At 38.8% G+C, this 20,124-nt stretch overlaps 1 protein-coding gene across 1 annotated transcript in view; it reads right to left on the reverse strand.

The window, feature by feature from the left end:
* LOC149186530 (protein fluG-like) overlaps positions 1–20,124 on the reverse strand; it is a 402,550-nt gene that overhangs the window by 105,242 nt on the left and 277,184 nt on the right. Inside the window, exon 15 of the mRNA XM_089411027.1 lies at positions 12,104–12,295. Coding sequence (XP_089267153.1) covers positions 12,104–12,295 — 192 coding nt within the window. The remainder of the gene's footprint in view (positions 1–12,103; positions 12,296–20,124) is intronic.

The following is a 20,124-nucleotide window of genomic DNA, read 5'->3' on the forward strand; positions in this document are numbered from 1 at the left end:
CTTGGATTAGACCTTGCTACGAGAGCCCCGAAGAGGAGTAGCAGTACTAGCGATGTCAGTAGAGACAGATGCGGATGGAGTGACAGAGGGAGCTACAATGCAGGATTCCCAGGACAGCGCGAGGCTAGCAGGCTGCAACAGTGCGAGAGGCACGGGAGTGTTGCACCAGTGCAGGATGGCACAGAGAGGTGTGCAACGGTGTGAGATGCATGGAGTTGTTGTAGCAACGCAGAGGTCAGAGAGGGAGCACTTGTCAGTGACAGAGGGAGCTTCAGCATCAGGAGTGTTTCTAACCTGACAGAGATGTCAGAGTTGGGAGATCAGTTACTTACTTCTCGGTAACTGAGTTACAGTGCAACAGTTAGCAGTGGTAGTGTTATGGGCAGCATGATGAAAGGAGTTGCAGTGCAGATGCAACAGTGGCAATGGAAGGGCCATGGGCAGCAGCACGGATGCAGAGGGAGTTGCAGTATGGATGCAGCAGTGGTAGTGGCAGGGCCATGGGTAGCAATACAGGATGCAGCAGTGCAGAGGATGTTGGGTAGCAGGCCTAGCATCAGCACAGGGACCGATGCCGGAAGATCAGAGTGATGCTCAGTGAGGAGTAATACTAGAGCAGAGTCCTCACTAAGAGGGAGTGTTGATTTGGGGTAGCATCAGATGTGCCCTAGCCACGAAAATTGGTGGAGAGGCTAAGGCAGATGAGATCTCCAATACCCAAAAAGGGTTTGGGCAAATTCTAAACAGTTTGGGAGATATTAAAATAATTAATATTTTGAATGGAGTCCCTAAGTTTAAACTTAGGGAAAATAAAATATTAATGTGAATTAATATAAAATTGTGCTAGAATGGTGCAAAAGACATGGATCAAGCCAGATCTAATCTAAGCCGTTGATTAGGGACTTAATCTCGGCTGTTGATTTGTTAACGAAAAAAGTATAAGAGGAGGCTTGAGGGTCACTTGGAGAACACACTAAGTTGATCAAGATTTCGATTTCCGGGGGTAGGTTTTGCTGAGGAAATCGAAAGAGTGATCAGAGTTGCAGCTGAGGGGCAGTGGATACAGAAGCAGAAAGGCAGAGATAGTACCAGGAGGATCAGCGCAGAAGCCAAGAACTGTCAGAACTAGTGCGAAAGCTAACGCAAAGGGTAGAAGCCGGAACTGCCGGGAATAGCTGGAACTGTCGGGAACTGCTAGAACTGCCGGGAAAGCTGACGCAGAGGGCAGAAGCCGGAACCGCCAAGAAATACCGTAACTGCCGGGAAAGCTGACGCAGAGGGAAGAAGCCGGAACTGCTGGGAACTACCAAGAAAGATGACGTAGAGGGCAAAATCCGGAACTGTCGGGAACAGTCGGAACTGTCGGGAACTGTCGGAACTACCGGGAAAGCTGACACAGAGGGCAAAATCCGGAACTGTCGGGAACTGCCGAAACTGCCGAGAAAGCTGACGGAGAGGGCAAAAGAGGCTGACACAGTCCCTACAGGTTGAGGCTGGGGTTTTTCGTGGGGTAGATTGGAGCTAAGGAACTGTCGGAGTGTTTATCCGGGGTTTCAGCCGGAGCATCTATCTCCGAAGGGGAGGTACTACTGCCAAGATTTTTCTCTATTGGGTATGCCGGATTTGGCACCCAGATTGTATTTTGAATCTACTTAACAAATCAAACCCTCAGATAGTTGCACCGATTTTCCCGCATTGGGCTTTTCCGAGGACATTAGTCCAAAAACAACGATGTCACTTGTGTGCTTGTTTCTATGTCCTTAAGTTGATGATCTGTAATGTGTTGAGCATATACTTGTATTTATTTCCAGTATTTACATGGTAAATAACTTGTTAATTAATAGAACAAGTAAGTAGGAATAAATTAGTAAAGTGCATGAAGGGTTTCTAATGTGTCAGACTTAGAAATTCCAACACTAAAGAAAGAAGATATAAAGAACTGTAATAATAAGAAACATCACAAGTAATTATCAAGATCGAGAAAATCTTTAATGCCTTTCTGATTTTCCAATATGGTATCGGAGCTTTGGTGAAGAAAGAAGAAAAATGCAGATCCATTCATAGGCACTATCTCAGGGAAAGAGTCTATCATATTCAAGGAAGATGTCTAAACTCTATCAAGGGTGAGAACAAGCTTGAAGGAGCATCTAACTTCAGATCCTAGAAGAACAAAATTGACCTAATCCTCAAGAAGAAGAAGGTGCTAGATTTGGTTAAAGGAAATGTAAAGAAGCCTACAGAAGAAGCCAGTGATGCCAACAAAGCGAAATTCAGGGATCTAGAATTGGTGGCTATGGCTCTGATGGTAGAAGGGATAAAAGACAATCTTGTCCCATTCATAGCTAACATCGATCATGCTCAGGAGATGTATGAAGCCTTGTTGAAGTTGTTCACTATTAAGAACATTGGTCAAGTAGCAAGTTTGAAGAATGAGCTGAGGACTACGAAGATGACTAAAGAAGATACTATGGAAACCTTCTTTGTGAAGATAGATAGACTCAGGGATGATCTCTTGGCCATTAATGAGATTGTTCTGGAAAAAGATAAGTATCTCATGTCTTTTCAGTTTTGGGTTCATGTACCCATTTAGTTTTGATTATATTAAATACTAATCACCTTTCTCCCTCTGTTGTCTTGGTTAGGAAAAACATCTGCAAGAAGGAGGATCTCTCAAGACAAGGTTAGTCAAGAAACAAAGGTATGCTTTGAATTCATTGATTGAAAAGATTATTCATTTGATGATCTATTACTAACCTTGTTATGACTAGCAGTATTGAATCCTAGTGATTCTTGTTTGGGTGATTCATCTCTTGATAAATCTACCCACCCCACTCTTATCTAATTTGGTAGAACCCTAGATAGGTTCTAGAAAACCCTAACCGAAGGGTATGCTGTTGTGAATGTCTAAAACCCTAAACTAATTAGGGATATTGTGAAATTCTAGTTGAAGTCTTTATTGATGATTTCATATTTGGGATTTTGGTATGATCGGGAAATCCTAACTTGTTAGGATGGAATGATAAGATCTAAAATCCCAAAACCTTTGAAGTTTTGGTAATATAGGGTTTGCTATGTTTCCACATTGGAACCCTAGCTCATTGGGGTTTGGTGGAATGTGTGTTCTACATTGGAACCCTAGCTCATTAGGGTTTGGTGGAATGTGTGAGCAAGACCCTTATATTGTCTTAGAATTGATTTACTTGGTATGTGTGTGTTGTCTGATCAAACCCTAGTATAATCAATATATGTCTAACTCTTATTGATATTTGTGAAGTTGGATTTGACTATCTCATGATATGAAATGTATTTGAATGGTGATGAAATCTAGGCATATAGAGATATGTCCTTTTGGTTGAATCCCTAGCTTGGTCTAGGTCAGATGTATTAATGTTATTGGACATATGATATGCTTATGTATGGTTATGAATTCGTAGATATGTGTGTTCAGCTAGTCATTGATAGTCATGAGTCTTATGATTTAATGAAGTCCTTATATGAGATTCTAGGATGTTGATGTTTGGAAATCTAGGGTGTTATAGCTAAACCCTAGTGAAGTTAAAAGTTGTTTAGTATGTGTGATATAACAATCTGAAATCTATTAGATGATTGTTGAAAAATGAAAATCTAGGGTTTGGTAGTTAAACCCTAGTAGTGATATTGTCTAGTGTGAAATATAACAATCTAAGATTTATGCATGCAACGATTGTTGATTGTCTTAGAATTGATTTACTTGGGATGTGTGTGTTGTCTGATCAAACCCTAATATAATCAATATGTGTCTAACTCTTATTGATATTTGTGAAGTTGGGTTTGACTATCTCATGATATGAAATGTATTTGAATGGTGATGAAATCTAGGCATATAGAGATATGTCCTTTTGGTTGAATCCCTAGCTTGGTCTAGGTTAGATGTATTAATGTTATTGGACATATGATATGCTTATGTATGGTTATGAATTCCTAGATATGTGTGTTGACCTAGTCATTGATGGTCATGAGTCTTATGATTTAATGAAGTCCTTATATGAGATTCTAGGATGTTGATGTTTGGAAATCTAGGGTGTTATAGCTAAACCCTAGTGAAGTTAAAAGTTGTTTAGTATGTGTGATATAACAATCTGAAATCTATTAGATGATTGTTGAAAAATGAAAATCTAGGGTTTGGAAGTTAAACCCTAGTAGTGACATTGTCTAGTGTGAAATATAACAATCTAAGATTTATGCATGTAATGATTGTTGAGATTGGAAATCTAAGGTTTTGGAATTAAACCTTAGTCAAAGTAAAATCTCTGGAATATGATAATTTGAGATTTGTGAAGAAATTGTTGAAATTTGAATTTTTGGTTGAGTATGATGATTGCTCGGAAATCTAGGGTTTGCAACTAACCTTAGTAGTAGTTGGTCATGTTAGTGATTGATTGATGGTTGATTGAAAATCTAGGGGTTTGGAACTAACCCTAGTGGAAGCTAGTCAGGTTAATGACTAAGTTGTGATTGACATTGATTGATTCTTTTGTATGAAATCTAGGATTTGTATGAATCCCTAGTGAGAAGTCTAACACATGTATCTTGGAAGGTTGTTAGATGATTTGTAAATCTATATTTGTGTGAATGGATTCTAGGGTTTTCTATATGTTGTAGTAAGGTATGTCATGCATTTGGAAAACATATTGAAACCCTAGATGGAATGAGTGTTGTTATGAAGTAGTCTAGGGTATATGACAAGTCCCTAGCAAGATGTTGAAGAGTATATGTCTCTTGTTTGTAATTGAGTCTGGATATCTGATATATGTATGAAATGCTTCTGTGATTTTGATATGGCTAACAACATGCTTCTATAGTTTTTGTTGTACTTGTTATCTAAGTTGTGCAGGTACACAATATTCAACTTGGTGAAGACGGTAGTGGATATTTACAAACAAAGGTAAGTGGAGGCCATCCTCCATTTTGAAGATACTTTCACGTTGTTGGGAGAAGAAAGATAATAGGTTTTCCAAAGGAGGTGGTAAGCACTGACTCGCAGCATGAGAATTAGAGAATATCATTCCCCCGACAGATTACAGGATGCACTTGCCAAGAGTCCATTATATAAGAGGATCATTCAGAGGTGTTGTCGCACAGATTGACACGACAACGCTCAGACCTGGGGTTGTCACCCTGATGCCCGATCTCTCCGTTTAAGCCTGTCTCCCGCGGCTAAGGGGGGTAGACCCTATGAGGTGATGAAGACCCACTGTCGACCAGTTGGGTTGGGAGACACGAAGAAACAAGCACTAGATTGATTTTGCTGAATTAATAAACCAGTGCCTTGTGGGTTTGATGTTTAAATGATTGTTTACTTGATGTTGCAGAGATGTAAACCATGTATAGCAATCAATTATCATCAAATAACTTGAACGATGCAAGATATCCAGTAAAACCACAAAGTTCTTATAATGATTAAAGCTCAATAACGATATCTAGTAATTAAAATATTTCGAAAAGATAAATGCTTTAAACAACCATGCAATTATGAATCATTAACCAGATATCATATTCATGCAGCTAAATCTTCAAGATGATCATTCATGTGCAGACTCGCATAAAATGATAAATATCGAAAATTTGAATCTCAGCAGGAGAAAATAGAACGTGATAAGTTCCCAAGACAAAAAATGAATCTGGCAAAAACATTTTTCCCAATATTTTTTTTTTATGTTTTCAGAGAAAATTAAAGACTAGATCAAAAAATTCTACACAAAACTAAACTAAGAGGAACATTTTATTTTTTATTTAAATCAAACAACCAAATAAATCTAAAATCCAAACTCTAAAAAAAAAGAAAAGAAACCTTTGTATCTTTTTATATTTTATATATTTTATATGATTTTTTTTTTTAACTTAAAACTAAAATCTAATAATAAAACTAAAACTATCCTATGAATGAAATATTTTAATCTATAATAGCTTAAAATTCTTTATTTTTGCTTTTTGATATTTGGAATCGTAAAATAAAACTAAAATGAACCCAAACAACGCAAATAACCCTAACGAAATTTTATGAAATATATATATATATAATTTTTTTTTTTAAAAACTAAAAAAAATATAATCGTAAACCTAAGTGAGACTGAACGATTTAAAATCTATTCAAAAAAAAAAAAATTAAACCCTTTAAACTCCTAAGCATATCATCAAAACCTAAACTGTCGTCGTCTTACCATACCAACGCGTGCACACAAAACTCGGCCCGTATATGCGTCCTCACTGTCTTGTGCAGGCTCTAATGGCGGAATGCTATATTTGCAGTGCAGGATGACCAGTATATACCCCAGAAAAACGCGTTCCTGTTTGTCGGCGGACAGAGGGAAATTGCAGGCGGAGAAAGGCACGATTTCTTGCAAAAGATTTCAATGGCGGATGAGTGCTTGCAGGTTGAAGGACATGAGGATGCTCGACGGCTGGTGGAGATGCATCTGCGGGAAGGATTTTGGATTAACGGAGGCGTTACGATGGATCGATTTATAATGCTCTCCCTTAGCGTATTTCGGCAAATCGCATTTTCATGGTGAGTGTGCGTAGGTGCAGGGAGAAATGCAAGCAGCTGGGCAGGTGAAGATTGGAGCTGCGTTGAAGAGCAGCAAACGCAAAAGAAAATAGAGTAGGTAGATACGCATGAATAGGCAAAAACACGCTGGTTGGCAATGAAATGTTTGCGAGCAGCCTGAGGTAAGCTCGGTTGTGGAATGGAGAACGACGTGGAGACCCAATGAAGGAGCAGCAATGAAAAGAATAGCAGCATGCAGAGAAAGAACTGCGGGCTTGATGGAAATGAGCAGGTGATGATCTGACAGTGAGAACTCAGAAGCTGATTATCAAATGAAACCGATGTGAAAAATTTTCCAGATCTGAAAACCCTTGAAATTGAAACCCTTGGGCAGCAAAACAGCTTGGATAAATCCTCAGAGATCTCCAGAAAACCCTGCAACCTGTAAAAAAAAAAATCGCCAAAAATAATATGTGCAGTAAACAAGATCAAAACCCTAGATCCAGCAAAAAAATTACAGTATTTACAAACCGAAAGCTCTTAAGAAGCCAGATTTATCAATAATCACAGTAATATTATCAGAATTTAATTTTAATGTAAAACGCTTCAGAAAACCCTGCATGCATTCATAAAAAATATTTCGAATGATAAGCCCGGGATCAAGAACTGGCTGGGCTCTTTCAGAAAAAACACAACCCGGGAGTTGGCTGGTTCAGCCGAGAACTTCCCCTAACGCCCGGTAATCTGAAAAAAGGATTTCCTGCACAGCTTAAAATCAACCATCAACATAGAAGGAGAAAACAATAGTGAAACCCCGATCAAATGGAGATACCTGCCAATATATTTCAGAATCTAAACTATCATTCAAACCTCAAAGATCAGACAAGATACCTGTGCCTAGATCAATCTTCATTAAGCTATCATGAATGGCTGAAAATAAAATTATGCAGAAAAAATAGAACAATCTTACAGCATTTTCCGAAGAGTAACACCAGCAAGATTTTTAACCCCAAAGTCTTCTTTATTGCACAAAAAAAATGACTACAAGAGAGCTTCTTCAGCACAAGACTCACAGATCCTATCTGATCTCAAGTGACCCCTAGCACCCTATTTAAAGGAAAAATCCCCAACAGCTAGTTCGAGTGATCCATGTTAAAATGATCTCAACCGTCGATGAGGATCAAGATATCTCTTGATCTCATCCGTCGAATTTTTAATGTATTAAAAATTTGAAATTCTGCATTTATTTACTCAAAATATTATTATTTTATTATTTTTAGGTTTTTTTTACTTTATTATATTTATTATTATTATTATTATTATTATTTATTTTTAAATGGATCCTTGAACTTAGCTTTTGGGAAAATTACCTAGGACCTAAGACTTAGGACTTATGAGGGGATTAAAACATTTCTTATCCCTCAAGACACTTTACATCATGACTTTTACAACTTTACATCCCAAGGGGGGAAAACCCATTTGACATAGACCCTCATAAATCACCCAGTTCTGCGACACAACTATAATCTAGCAGATTAACACACTAGGATTCTCCTAAGATTCTAGTGACAAAATCCATCCCGGCTTTGGGGTTAGGCTGAAGGAAAACTCTGCCGATCATGGATCGGTGAGACGAAAAACCTTCCAGGACGTAGATTATCACTTAGAAAATTAGGTCCACCAAGGCAACTTACAGACATGACTCATATCTGCTAAGATTATTTACAATTTATATATGCAGACTGGGTTTACAACATAAATTGATCAAGCTATCAATGACTGAAGGATGGCACGGACATGTCGATCAAGCGCTACCCTTTTTGCAAAGAAAAAGGGGGTGTACTGCTATGGGCGGTTGACCGGTAGTGGTCAACAAGAGGCTTGGGTCCAATGGATTGGACATGTTGAACCTAAAACTCTATATAAGAGGCTTCCCTCCTTAGTGTTAGTTTTTGTAGCATTGGATGGTGTTCTAGTCTCAACTTTGGTCAGAGAGGCTAAGAAGCACTAGGACTCCAACATCCAGAAATCATTTCTAGAAAATCCACCTAGAAGCAACTCAATTAAGTTAATTAATCAGTAATTAAATTTTTCCAAAGTCTAACTTAGCGAAAATGATTAATTAACAACAATTAATTGAAAAAGGTCAGAATTCTCTTGAAACTCACATGGATCAACTTAGAAATGATCTTAGCTATTGATGGGGACTTAATCATGGTCATTGGTGATCTAACTAGAGATTATAAGAGGAGGTCGATGAGGTTGGAGCAAGAAACGTCGAATCACATTTGTGAAATCCAGTGAAAGTTAGGAGAGTGAGTTCCTTGGGTAGATCGAGCTATCCAGTGCAGGATTCAATACAGGAAGAAAGTTTGAGCCAAACAAGGAGGATTGAGGGAGCAACAAAGACATTTCCAGCAGAGATTTTCAGCAGCAAAGCAGCTGTAATTGGGAGGTCGAATTATTTTGCAGGAAATCCATCTAGGAAGAGCGAGTAAGCCAGAAACCCTAGCGAAAGTATCAGAAGAGGGTTGTTTCAGTTGTCGGAGGTTGGGAGATCACCCAGAAGGTAGAGCGACTTATTTACAATGATAGAGGGAGGCTAGACGACCCAGTTGGAGGACTTCCAGAGGCTGTACAACTTGCCCATTTTCAGGCTTCAGCAGTGCAAGCAACCAGTCAGGCAGTGAGAGCAGGCCAAAAGAAGCTTGATCTATTGTGGCAAAGGCAAGAAATTCCTCCAAATTTTTTGGCAGCATATTTTTCTGGAGGATTGCCAGTTGGGCATCCAAATTTGTACTCAGATTTGTTGCTGCATAAATATAAAACCCTCATCTTCTGCACCGGTTTTCCCACATTGGGTTTTCCGGGGACAATTGTCCAAAAATAACGGCGTCATATTTTTGTGTGCTCTAGCACTTTCTCAGTTTCAGCATTTTATTTTCCACAACATTTTTATTGTGAAGAAATTGCAGTGTGATTAATTTGTTATCTTGTTGTAACAAAATAAACTGCATAATTTTATCAGTTAGAAGAATTAATTTGAGTTGCTGCATTTCAAGCGAATTTTCACACTTGGTTATTTTGTTGTTGTTAGAATAATTGAGAGAGCATTTTCTGAATATCAAGAATTAAGGCCGGTGAATTGATCCATTTCAAGAGTATAGTTGCCACTTGGAAGGATTGTAGTGTGGTAACACGTCTTTCTCATTTTCTACTGTAGTTTTGGGGCTAATAATGTGCACGATATATATGAGGAATACTTGCAAGCTTGTTAATTCCAATTCTAGGGTATGTTTAAGTTGCAAGTTGAAGGAGTATCCTTTGCAGCCCAACCTTGTGAAATTTCTGCATATCTTTCCAACAATATTAAGGTGGATCCACTGAGCTTCCATGCCTCATTTTCTTCTCTAATTACAAAGGAAAAATAAGCCCTCTAAGATAGTTATTGACCCATTAGCCCTAAGATTTTATTTGGCACTGGTTTCTCCCTTTAACCATCATACAAAAATCTAAAAAAAAAACTATTTTCTTTTTTTATGATAATCTAACATAAATTCCTGAATATCTTTTACTGGATTTCAAATTCATGTCTAGTCATTTTGCATAGCTAGAAATTATTTCTTAGACTTGTTTCAATTGGATCACAATTCTGGAATTTATTCTACACTCATAAAAGACTAATTGTGATTAATCCTAGTTGTTACCTTCATTTTATATCTTTCGCTGGAGTTATCAGTTAATTAGGCCAATCTAGGATTTACATTTGCATATAAGAAATCAGATTTGCAAATCAACTTATTGAGCTTAATTTCATATCAATTGGATATGTTAAACAAGTGGTTTTACCCACTTGTTCAAATCCTGGAAATTACCCTTATCATAAAATCAAGTTTGACTCATAGATCCATAAAATTATAGATCGGTTTACTTAAATTGGATCTAATTGATGTATGCATGGTTTTATAAACACTGGAATTGACTACTAAGAAACATCACATCTAAAATTTCTTGAGGTGTTGACTCCCTCTACTATCAAGGTTATATCTCATACTGGATTTAGCTAATTTGTATTTCATAAAGTAAGCCTTCGCATCATATAATTATCATAATTAGGATTTACATGCTAAGTCTGGAGCTCTCTTGAATAACAAAATATGATAATCATCTTCATAACATACTTAGGGATAGTCCCCTTGGCCTTTAGAGAGTTGGCTGAAAGTGAAGACGATGACTATACTAAAGTGATAGCGGTACTTGTCTGAAGGTTACCTCAAGATTGCGTCTGTGGATTAGGTTTTTTTCCACTAAGATGTGAGTTAAAGAGGTAACAAGCCATGGCCCACAAGCACATAAAGTTGTAGATCAATTGGTATTACGGAAGTTCAAGTTTCTTCAGAATAGCCTCAAGCAGAGCAATTCATGTTCTTGGGGTAAAGTAACTAAGTAAAGTTGGTTGATGGTATACACTAGAACCTAGTACAAGGTGGAGGGACAAAAACTTGATGACGTGGTAATAGCATGTAATAGAAGGTCTCGAAGATGTAATTCAAATTTCAGACATGGAAGAACCCTACCCTCCTACCCTCCCAGGAAAGGGTGTTAGCTCACTCAGAAAAATGCTTGGGGAACTCCAAATTGTAATCAAAGAGAATATAAAAGTCCTCAACCAAATGGTGGTTTTCATGTCTCTTCAACAATATCATGTAAGCCTGCCAAGTAATAACCCCACGTCTACTAGCATCGGAATTCCTTCTGATTAAGCTAAAAGAACAAGTGTCATTCCCATTACTTCAGAATAAACACTAACAAATATTCGCTTTACACAACAAGATCAGTTTAAAGTGGAAGCCAGGTAGAAAAACAATGCTTTTCATTGAAGTATGGATTCCATAACACTAGATACCTTTGAGAGTTAAAAGATGTATTATGTATACCAAGGGTTAACCAAACCAGCCACAAAAGGTCTCATTTTCTTGGTTGAAAATAACAGTACATGTCCTGTTGAGGTGGGAATGTTTTACTAAATACTGTAGCAATTGTTTTCTGTGAGAAGAAACATTATTCGCTTGAATCATAACCATTTACAAGTTCTAAAGGCCCATTCAAAACTTGAAAATTGTCAAAACTTCAAGTGGATAACAATCGTGGAACATGTCAACCTGGTAAATAAGTGTAAGAGAAGAAAAACTGCAAAGCAATGAGAACAAGGAAGAACGACGAGACCCTGAAAGCAGATGGCATAATGCATGGGAGGATAGAGCATACATGTTCTGTGGATAAGACCAAAAGAAGAGTGCCTCTGCAATCATAGGTCAGAAAAATAGAGTAGCTGAGGGGAGCATATCGTGACTGAACTGAAACTAAAAGTTGATGGGAACAGTAGTGAAAGACAACCATAAAAAGAGGGCACTTTTAGGCCTATATGTTTTTATTGAAGAATTAAATAAACAGCTCATTTTCACTTCCTGAAGGAACCTCTGCCAAAGGATATTTGAAAGCAATAAACTTTATCTAGAGACTGATTATAGAAGCAATGGAAATCCATGGCAAGGCTAATGGTCCCTGTTGTCTTACCTGTTTGGCAATGGAGCTGTGAAGGCCAATATGGACGGAAGATGATGGAAGACTCCAGCCATAAACTCTTCCCCGATTGTGGACATACCATGCTTAGTAATTGACCCATCTTCAGCCATAAACTTGTTCTTGCCATTTTGCCATAAACTTAAATGTACATGGCATCCTGAACCAATGTCATTTGAAGCATACCTGGCACAAGTCATACAGGAAATTTTATGACACGAGAAAACATGTTATTGACCTGTTCACATATGCAGAATCACAGATTGTTTTTTCTAAGCACAGACTAAAGTTTGTAAAGAGACATTTTTCCTAACACAAGTGCATGAAGATTGCCAACAATATTCAATGACTTAAAGATTTATAAACATCCATCGTCTAATATTCCAAATACACAGATAAGAGACTAAATGTAAACATAGGGTCTGTTACTGAATAGAAGAAATTGTAAAGAACGAACTTCAGTTTCAGACAGTTGATATAAAATATTACTAATACTAGGAAGCATGAAATATAACCTATTTAATGCTACAACAGCCCCAGTAGGTCTCATAAATGTGGTTTGCCCTTCATTTTGGACATTATCTCAAGATTAGCTTGTGAGCCAACGCCACAAACTTACACTAAGACGTTCCTAAAACACTACTTACATTTATCCTGTTAGGATAGCTTAGGCAATTGAGGGCTACGAATTACATGCAGGTGGTCTCAAGAATTGCTGCCTCTGCGAGGTGTTGATTTCTAGTAGCATCGGATGCGCTCTAAATTTCAGATTTTACAGGGAGGCTTGGGCACATGTATTCCAAAGAACCCAGAAAGCGTTTTGGGAAATTCCACTTGGACGCAGTTTTATTAAAATAATTAATTATTTTTAATGGGACCCTACGTCTAAACTTAGGAAATTAAAATAATTAATGGGTATTAATCTAATTGTGGGTGTAACTTCTGGAAGAAGACAAGGATGAAGCATAAATGATCTTAGCCATTGATTAACTTCTAATCTAGGTCGTTGAATGTCAACGAGGAGATTATTTAGGGAAGCTTGAGGATCATTTGGAAGACACACAGAGTGAATTCAGAGATTCGATTTTCTGACGCAGAACAGCTGCCGGGAGAATTTCGATAGTGAGCTTTTGCAGTGAGGGGCAGGGATAGTTTGGTTGGAGAATCTTCTTCTGAGCCAAGGATACGCAGCAAAGAGGCAGAGAGACAACAGAAGGAGGCAGCACAATACCCAGGAGGGGTTGACACTGAGCCAGAAGGGCTCACGCAGAGGCAGTGCAGTCCTCCACGCAGAAGTCTAAAAATTTGTTGGAGTTTGACGTTCTTGTCAATCAGTGGTTGTCATTGATGTCAACCCAAGCAGCACCAGGGGCTACCCTGATCTTGCATGGGCATTTTGACTTGACAACTTACTCTATTCTAAGTCAATGATCTTCTAGATGTATTCTACTCGTCGAGATGTTTCCGTTGATATATGGCATGCCAAGTAATTCTTCACGGTTTGAGAGATATTCATGTTTGAAGTTAGTAACCCCAGTTAGTGGGCTAAAACCCTATGGAGTTGTGGCATGGCACTCATAATTGGTTGTGGTCATTAAATAGTCAATAATTAATAAAAAAATTGCTCCTAAAATCCCTCCAACGTTCACTTGTTGAGGACCCTCTCAACTCAAGACATTCATATAAATAATGACCCTCATATCCTCCTCTAGTAGGGATTTTGTGGCTTCAAACAGGCCATCGTGGCATTTTCACTATAACGTTTTTTATACGAAACTTCAGAAGCTAAAATTAAAACCCATTTGAGCCGAAATCTTGATGAACCTCATGACCGAATTTCAAATCTTGGTTCGCTATATTTTCGAAGATATGATATGAGGAAGTTAGGATTTTTGCACACTCCCAAATTCCATGTCAAACAGATGACGTTGGGAAATCGTCATAACTTTCTCTTTGAGCATTGGAATCAAATTTCGTAAATAGTCACAAAAAAAAGACGGACTGTAGTTTGTTGAGTAGCATTTTCAAGACCTAAAGTCGTAACTATGACACGTGGCACTTCGTACAAGTTCGCTCTACTGAACTAGTCTATAATCAGGTCATCGTGGGAGATTGGGCATAACTCTTTCTTGAAGAATCCAATCTTAATCAGACCTATGGGGTTGGAAAGAGGACTCAGAGGGCTACCACAAGACAAAATTTTAGACCTTGGAGATCTGAAATTACATAGATACAACAAATTCAATATCGAGCTCCTATAAGGCAAGAAAAAACATGCATTCAAGGATCACTGCAGTAAGGACCACACATCAACAGTCAAGGGTAAGTCTCCTACAATAAGGTATGTATGATTAGTGTTTACGTTTGAATTTTGAGTATCATCTCTGACATATGATTTTGTAGGACGATGTAAGTATATACAGTGTCTCGGTTATATCTCTATGTCTCTATATGTCACAATTAGTATTTCAGATGTCCTATTCTTTATACTACACATTTTATGCTACATATTCTTGATGCTACACCAAGTTTGCTAAATCTATATGATGTTGTAAGTTCATGTTACTTGTCTTGTCATAGTTGATGGAATGGTCTATGTTGTTGTACTTAGAACTTGGTCCATCACAAGTCTAAGGTCTGTCATCAATTTTTATTGTATATATCTTTAGGTCAGCTTTGGATATAGTCTTGCATAGAGAGCAGGCCTATATCAAGAGTGGGAGTCTTTTTCTACTGCTGCAACAAATCAACAACAAAAGTGACAAGCACACTTCAGGTACGCAATGCAATTTTAATTTGTATTTATTCATTATTATGCACTTACATGTGTTTTGTAGGCAAAGGTAAGTTGAAGGGTATTTTGTTTTGTTTTGGTATTGGTTTCGCCAGGCAAATTTTGCATGCAGGTAGAAGAAGATTCAAGTACAACTTCAAGCAAGAATTCAAAAGCTGAAGTATCAAATCAAAGGAGGCATTGCAACAAGACATCATTTGAAGACATGACAACCATTTGCATATTGTGAAGAAGTATCAAGGCCAAGAGTCAACGGGACATCCTTTTGAAGACACGACAGCCATTTGCATATTGTGAAGAAGTGTCAAGGCCAAGAGTCATCATTGTAAAGTTGTAAAAGAGCCATTTGTAAAAGTGTCATCATTGGAAGAGTCATTATTGTAAAAGAGTCAATCTGCCTAGAGTTGAAAAGGCATTATTGTGAGGTATAGGAGTCTCTGTTGGGATGATGTCATGGTTGGGTTGCAGGTCATAGTGTGATTGAGTGTTCGGTCAAAATCATTGTAAATCATATTGTATTGTGGATCGTCGTCCCTGGTACGGGAATCCACACTCTTGTCTCATTTCAGTCATTACAGGGTGGCAGGGAGGTGTTAGGTAGGTGTATGAAGTCGCCTATAGGTTGGGGCCTGTGAACACTTCAGGGTGGTAGGATGGTGCTAGGGCAAGTTATGGCTAGCTAGGGTGTTGGGGCATCCATTCAATTGATTACTAAAGAAACCAAGGCGTTGGGGCGTCCTTCCAGTGGGAGCTAGAGAAGAATGCTTTTATAGAATTCTAGAAAGTTGTTGCTTTCATTTCAGTTAGAGCTGAAGATTAACGAATTTATTAGAAAAGTGTTCGGTGGCTTTTGACCCGGAGGGAGTTTTCCACTTAAAATTCTTGTACCCACTGTGTTCTTTTATTTACTGTTATTACTGCAAAAACATTAATAATAATTGAAGATTAACTAATGCTCTGAAAAGATTTAAAAGTGCTAATTGATAAGGAACACTGATTCACCCCCCTTCTCAGTATTTCCAACAGTCCTGAGCCGGGAGGGTTGACATCAAAGCTCCGAGAGAGCAAATCAATCCAACGTTGAGGTGACACAATGCCTTTCAGGCTGATGCAGGGCCCATGCGAGGGCAATGCAGAAGTAGTCGGGGAACTCGCAATTCAGCTGTCAGATCAGTCAGGACTTCCCAGGTAGAGTGAGGTAATCTCACAAATTTCTTCTGTCAATAATATTTTGTTGTAATTGGATTGTCGGGAGGGCATCCAGAAGTTGTATTCAGAAAACTATTGCATAATAATAAAAACCCTCAGATCTACTGCACCGATTTTCCCGCATTGGGTTTTTCCAAGGACATTTGTCCAAAAATAACTGTCATGTGTGTTGTATCTTTCTCTATTGTTTTGTTCTTGTTTCGGCATATAATTTAATTGGTGTAGGTTGTAGTGTATGTATTTCAATATATGTCATAGGAAACTGCAAATAACTTGTTCATGTAAATTTAACAAGTAGAAGAAATATCATCAGTGCTGCAGTAGGAATTCGTTGGTTTAAGGAATTTTCACATGGTCTCAGAGCTAGTGCAGGCGAAGCAAGAAGAACAGTGCCATAGAACCCAACGTTGAGCAGAAAAGGAGGTCGAAAAAGCTGCAAGAGGCAATTGTTCGAATCCCCAGAGGGGTTTGCGCAATCCTAGTCGGAGGGTTGAATTTCGAAGCAGTCTCTCTCTAAGTGAGAAGACATAGAGAAGGGCTTCCAGATCGAAATCTTATCGTGGAAGAGGGAGAAGCCCTAAAGCCTCAGCGTGAGGAAGAGTTAGTGGGACACAATTTTTCTACAGGTTGTTTTGCTGGGCAAAAAGACGTCAAAAGAGAAAAGAAGCACAGTGAGGGAGTTTTTGCTCAGTAGACTTCCCGCCAAGAAGTTCGTTTTCTTATTGGTTGAGCAACAACAGTAAGAAGAAGAGAGGAGAAATTCGAGAGTTTTTCGTGGCAGAAATGGCAACCAGTGGTTTCAGAGATCAGGACAAGTTGGATGGGGCATCCAACTACATCATCTAGAAGGCGAGAATGTCATTCCTTCTAGATGAGCATGCTCTCAAGACATATGTCAACAGCGTGGCGGTTACTCTTGCATATCAGGATCCGCTAAAGAAGTATAAGGCAGAAATGGCGAAGGCAAAGAGAATGATCCTTGACAAAGTGAAGGATCATGTAGTCTATCACATCGCTAGCAGAGGGACTGCTAAGGAGATGTGGGATGCATTGTCTACGTTGAATCAAGGATCTTCCAAGCAGCGAAAGATGTACTTAGAGCATAAACTAAAATCTTCACAGATGCAAAAGAGAGAGCGTGTAGATCTGTTCCTCACGAAGCTTCAGCAAACCCGAGATGAGTTATTAGTTGTGGGGTCTACACCTCAAGATTCCGAGTTGGTTATACTGGCCCTCAGTTCCTGTCTCAAATGATTCGAAAGTCTTTGTCTAGAGTATCCTGGCCAGTGAGACTTTGCCGAATTGGGATGAGACATGGGCAGCTCTTAAGGAAGAGGAATTGAGGAGAGATCTAGTCAAGTGTAAGCTTGATGGAAGCAGCAGCAATGGGTCAAAGCCTAAGGAGGAAGAGGAGAATGCATCCCTTGCATCAAAAGGGTAGCAGGAGCAGCAGAGGCAGAAGAAGGACGTCTCGAAGATAAAGTGCTTCAGGTGTGGTGAAATGGGTCACTACGCAACACAGTGTCCTCTCAAGAAGAAGGAAAAAGATGAGAAGCACAATCCGAAGGTTGCACCTGCGAAGATTAAGGAGGAGGAGTTCGCCATGACAGCCGAGATACCTCCAGGATTTGGAGCTGTAGTTCGAAGGAGCTATAGATGGGCAAGATCCTTGAGGAGCCCACCTCTTTGATCAATACCTTGCTACGAGAGCCCAGTTTTGTGGTAGCAAGACAGACTACTGTCGGATGGTGTCGAGCAGTGTTGCGAAAATTGCGATAATATCGAAAAATCGCAGTTAGTTTAAAATGCTAATATTATTGCTTGATTAATACGTTAAAAAAAAAATCGCTAAATAATTGCGCTAACTTCAAATTATCACTATTATTACGAATTAATCGCGATTCGATCTGAAATAATCGCAGGGGTGGCGAACAGCATGTTTTATAAGGCAAAAAATGAATTTTTGTTTTTCATTTTGAACAGACAGTAGCAACGGCATGGATTGGGAGCTGAGGAGGAGAAAAACCCTGGTGGATTGGGAGCTGAGGAGGAGAAAAACCCAGGTGGATTGAGAGCTGAGAAGAAGAGGAACCCTGGAAGGCGTGTACTACGGCAGAGAAGGAGGAAGCTTGGAGATTTTAGCATCTCAAGCAAGAGAACTTCATCTTTGGATCAAATTTCTCTGGCAAACCGTAGTTTCCAGGTATGGGCACCAAATTTGGCCATTTTGTTTTGTTTTTTTCTTGTTTTTGCTTGGGTTTCTATAACCCATTGTTTATCAAAGATTTTTGAGTGGATTTGATGGTGTTTTTTTCACTTTTGTTGCATAGAATGGAGAGAGTTCATTTTGGATTGAATTGAGATTTTTTTGTTTGTTAAATTGTCAAAAATTCAATGGGTTGTGTCATGTATGTAATTTTTTTTTTTTTTTTGTAACTTGCAATACTTATTGTGCCATAGGTTCAACTTCAAAGTTCAAACTTCATCTTACATTAAACCTCAAGAGTTAACCAAGTTACAAACATGCCAAGGAAATTGGACCCTCTGTGGGAATTTCGTGAACCTGATGGAGAGTTTGATAGAATGAACTTGACTTGCAAGTTGTGTAAGCATCATATGTCAAGGGGGGTTGAAGTATCACTTTGCACAAATCCCTGGATTTGATGTAGGGCCTTGCACAAATACAAATGCGCAAATCATCCGAAGAGCCATCAAATCATTGGAAGAATTAGAGCACAAGAGAGTGGCCAAAGCAGAAATGAAGAAGCAACTAGCAGGGAGGGTGTTAGGCTCAAGTGAACAAAGAAGTGAAACTAGTTCTACTTCAGTATCAATATCTACAACCAACCTGGCAGCTGCCTCATCATTTTTTGTTCCTAGAACCACGCCTAGGTCATGACCATCTATCACTTCAATGATTAAAAAAACTGAGAAAGAACAAATTGACAAGTTTTTGGGCAAATTTTTCCTTTGGAGTGATATTCCTTTCAGCGTTGCAAGGAATAATTCATTTTTCCAGCCTGTTGTTTATGCTATTGCAATTGTTGGCCTAGGGTACAAAATCTCTTCTTAAGATGACTTTAGAGGTCAGATTCTTCAAGATGAAAAGGTTGACTGCACCAAAAGATTGGAGGAGCTTAGGGAATCATGGGCACAAATAGGATGCAAAGTGATGTCAGATGGTTGGACAAACCAAAAGGGAAGAACCCTTATAAACTTCTTGGTTAGTTGTCCCAAGGGGACAATGTTTATGAAATCTATTGATGCATCTTCACATATCAAAGATGCAAAAACTTTATGTGATTTGTTGGATGTGTTTATTTTGGAGGTGGGTGTAGAACATGTTGTCCAAGTCATAACGGACAATGCTGCAAATTATGTTGCTACTGGCAGGATGCTTATGGAGAGGCATCCTACTTTATTTTGGACACATTGTGCTGCACATTGTATTGATTTGATGTTGAAGGACATAGGAAAAATTTCCTTTTGTCAAAGATATTGTTGACTCATCAAAAAGCATTACAAAATTTATATATAATCATACATCTGTACTTAGCTTGATGAGAAAATTCACCAACAACAAGGAGTTGGTGCGCTCCGCCATTACACGATTTGCCACCAGTTTCATATCTCTTCAATCCCTCTTGAATTCTATGTGGGATGTGAAAAGAATGTTTCTTTCAGAGGAGTGGCGTGCTTTGACAATGAGCCGCAAACCAGAGGGAGAGGCCATATGCAGATTAGTTTCATACTGGGAAGACTTCTAGGTGGGAGTGCAGAAGGATTGCACCGTTACTGAACCTTTGGTAAAGGTTCTTCGATTAGTTGACAGTGAAAAACCCGCAATGGGCTATTTGTATGAGGCCATGGACAGGGCCAAAGAATCCGTTCGGGCCTACTATGATGATAAAGGAGATGAGAGGTTTCAGAAACAACTCCTCCTATTGGAAGTGATTAATGAATGATGGAACAACACACTCCATCGTCCCATTCATGCTGCAGGGATCTACCT

Source organism: Pinus tabuliformis, chromosome 3_1, assembly GCF_031772625.1.
Source record: "Pinus tabuliformis cultivar Carrire ecotype Pingquan chromosome 3_1, CPIR1, whole genome shotgun sequence".
NCBI lineage: Eukaryota > Viridiplantae > Streptophyta > Pinopsida > Pinales > Pinaceae > Pinus > Pinus tabuliformis.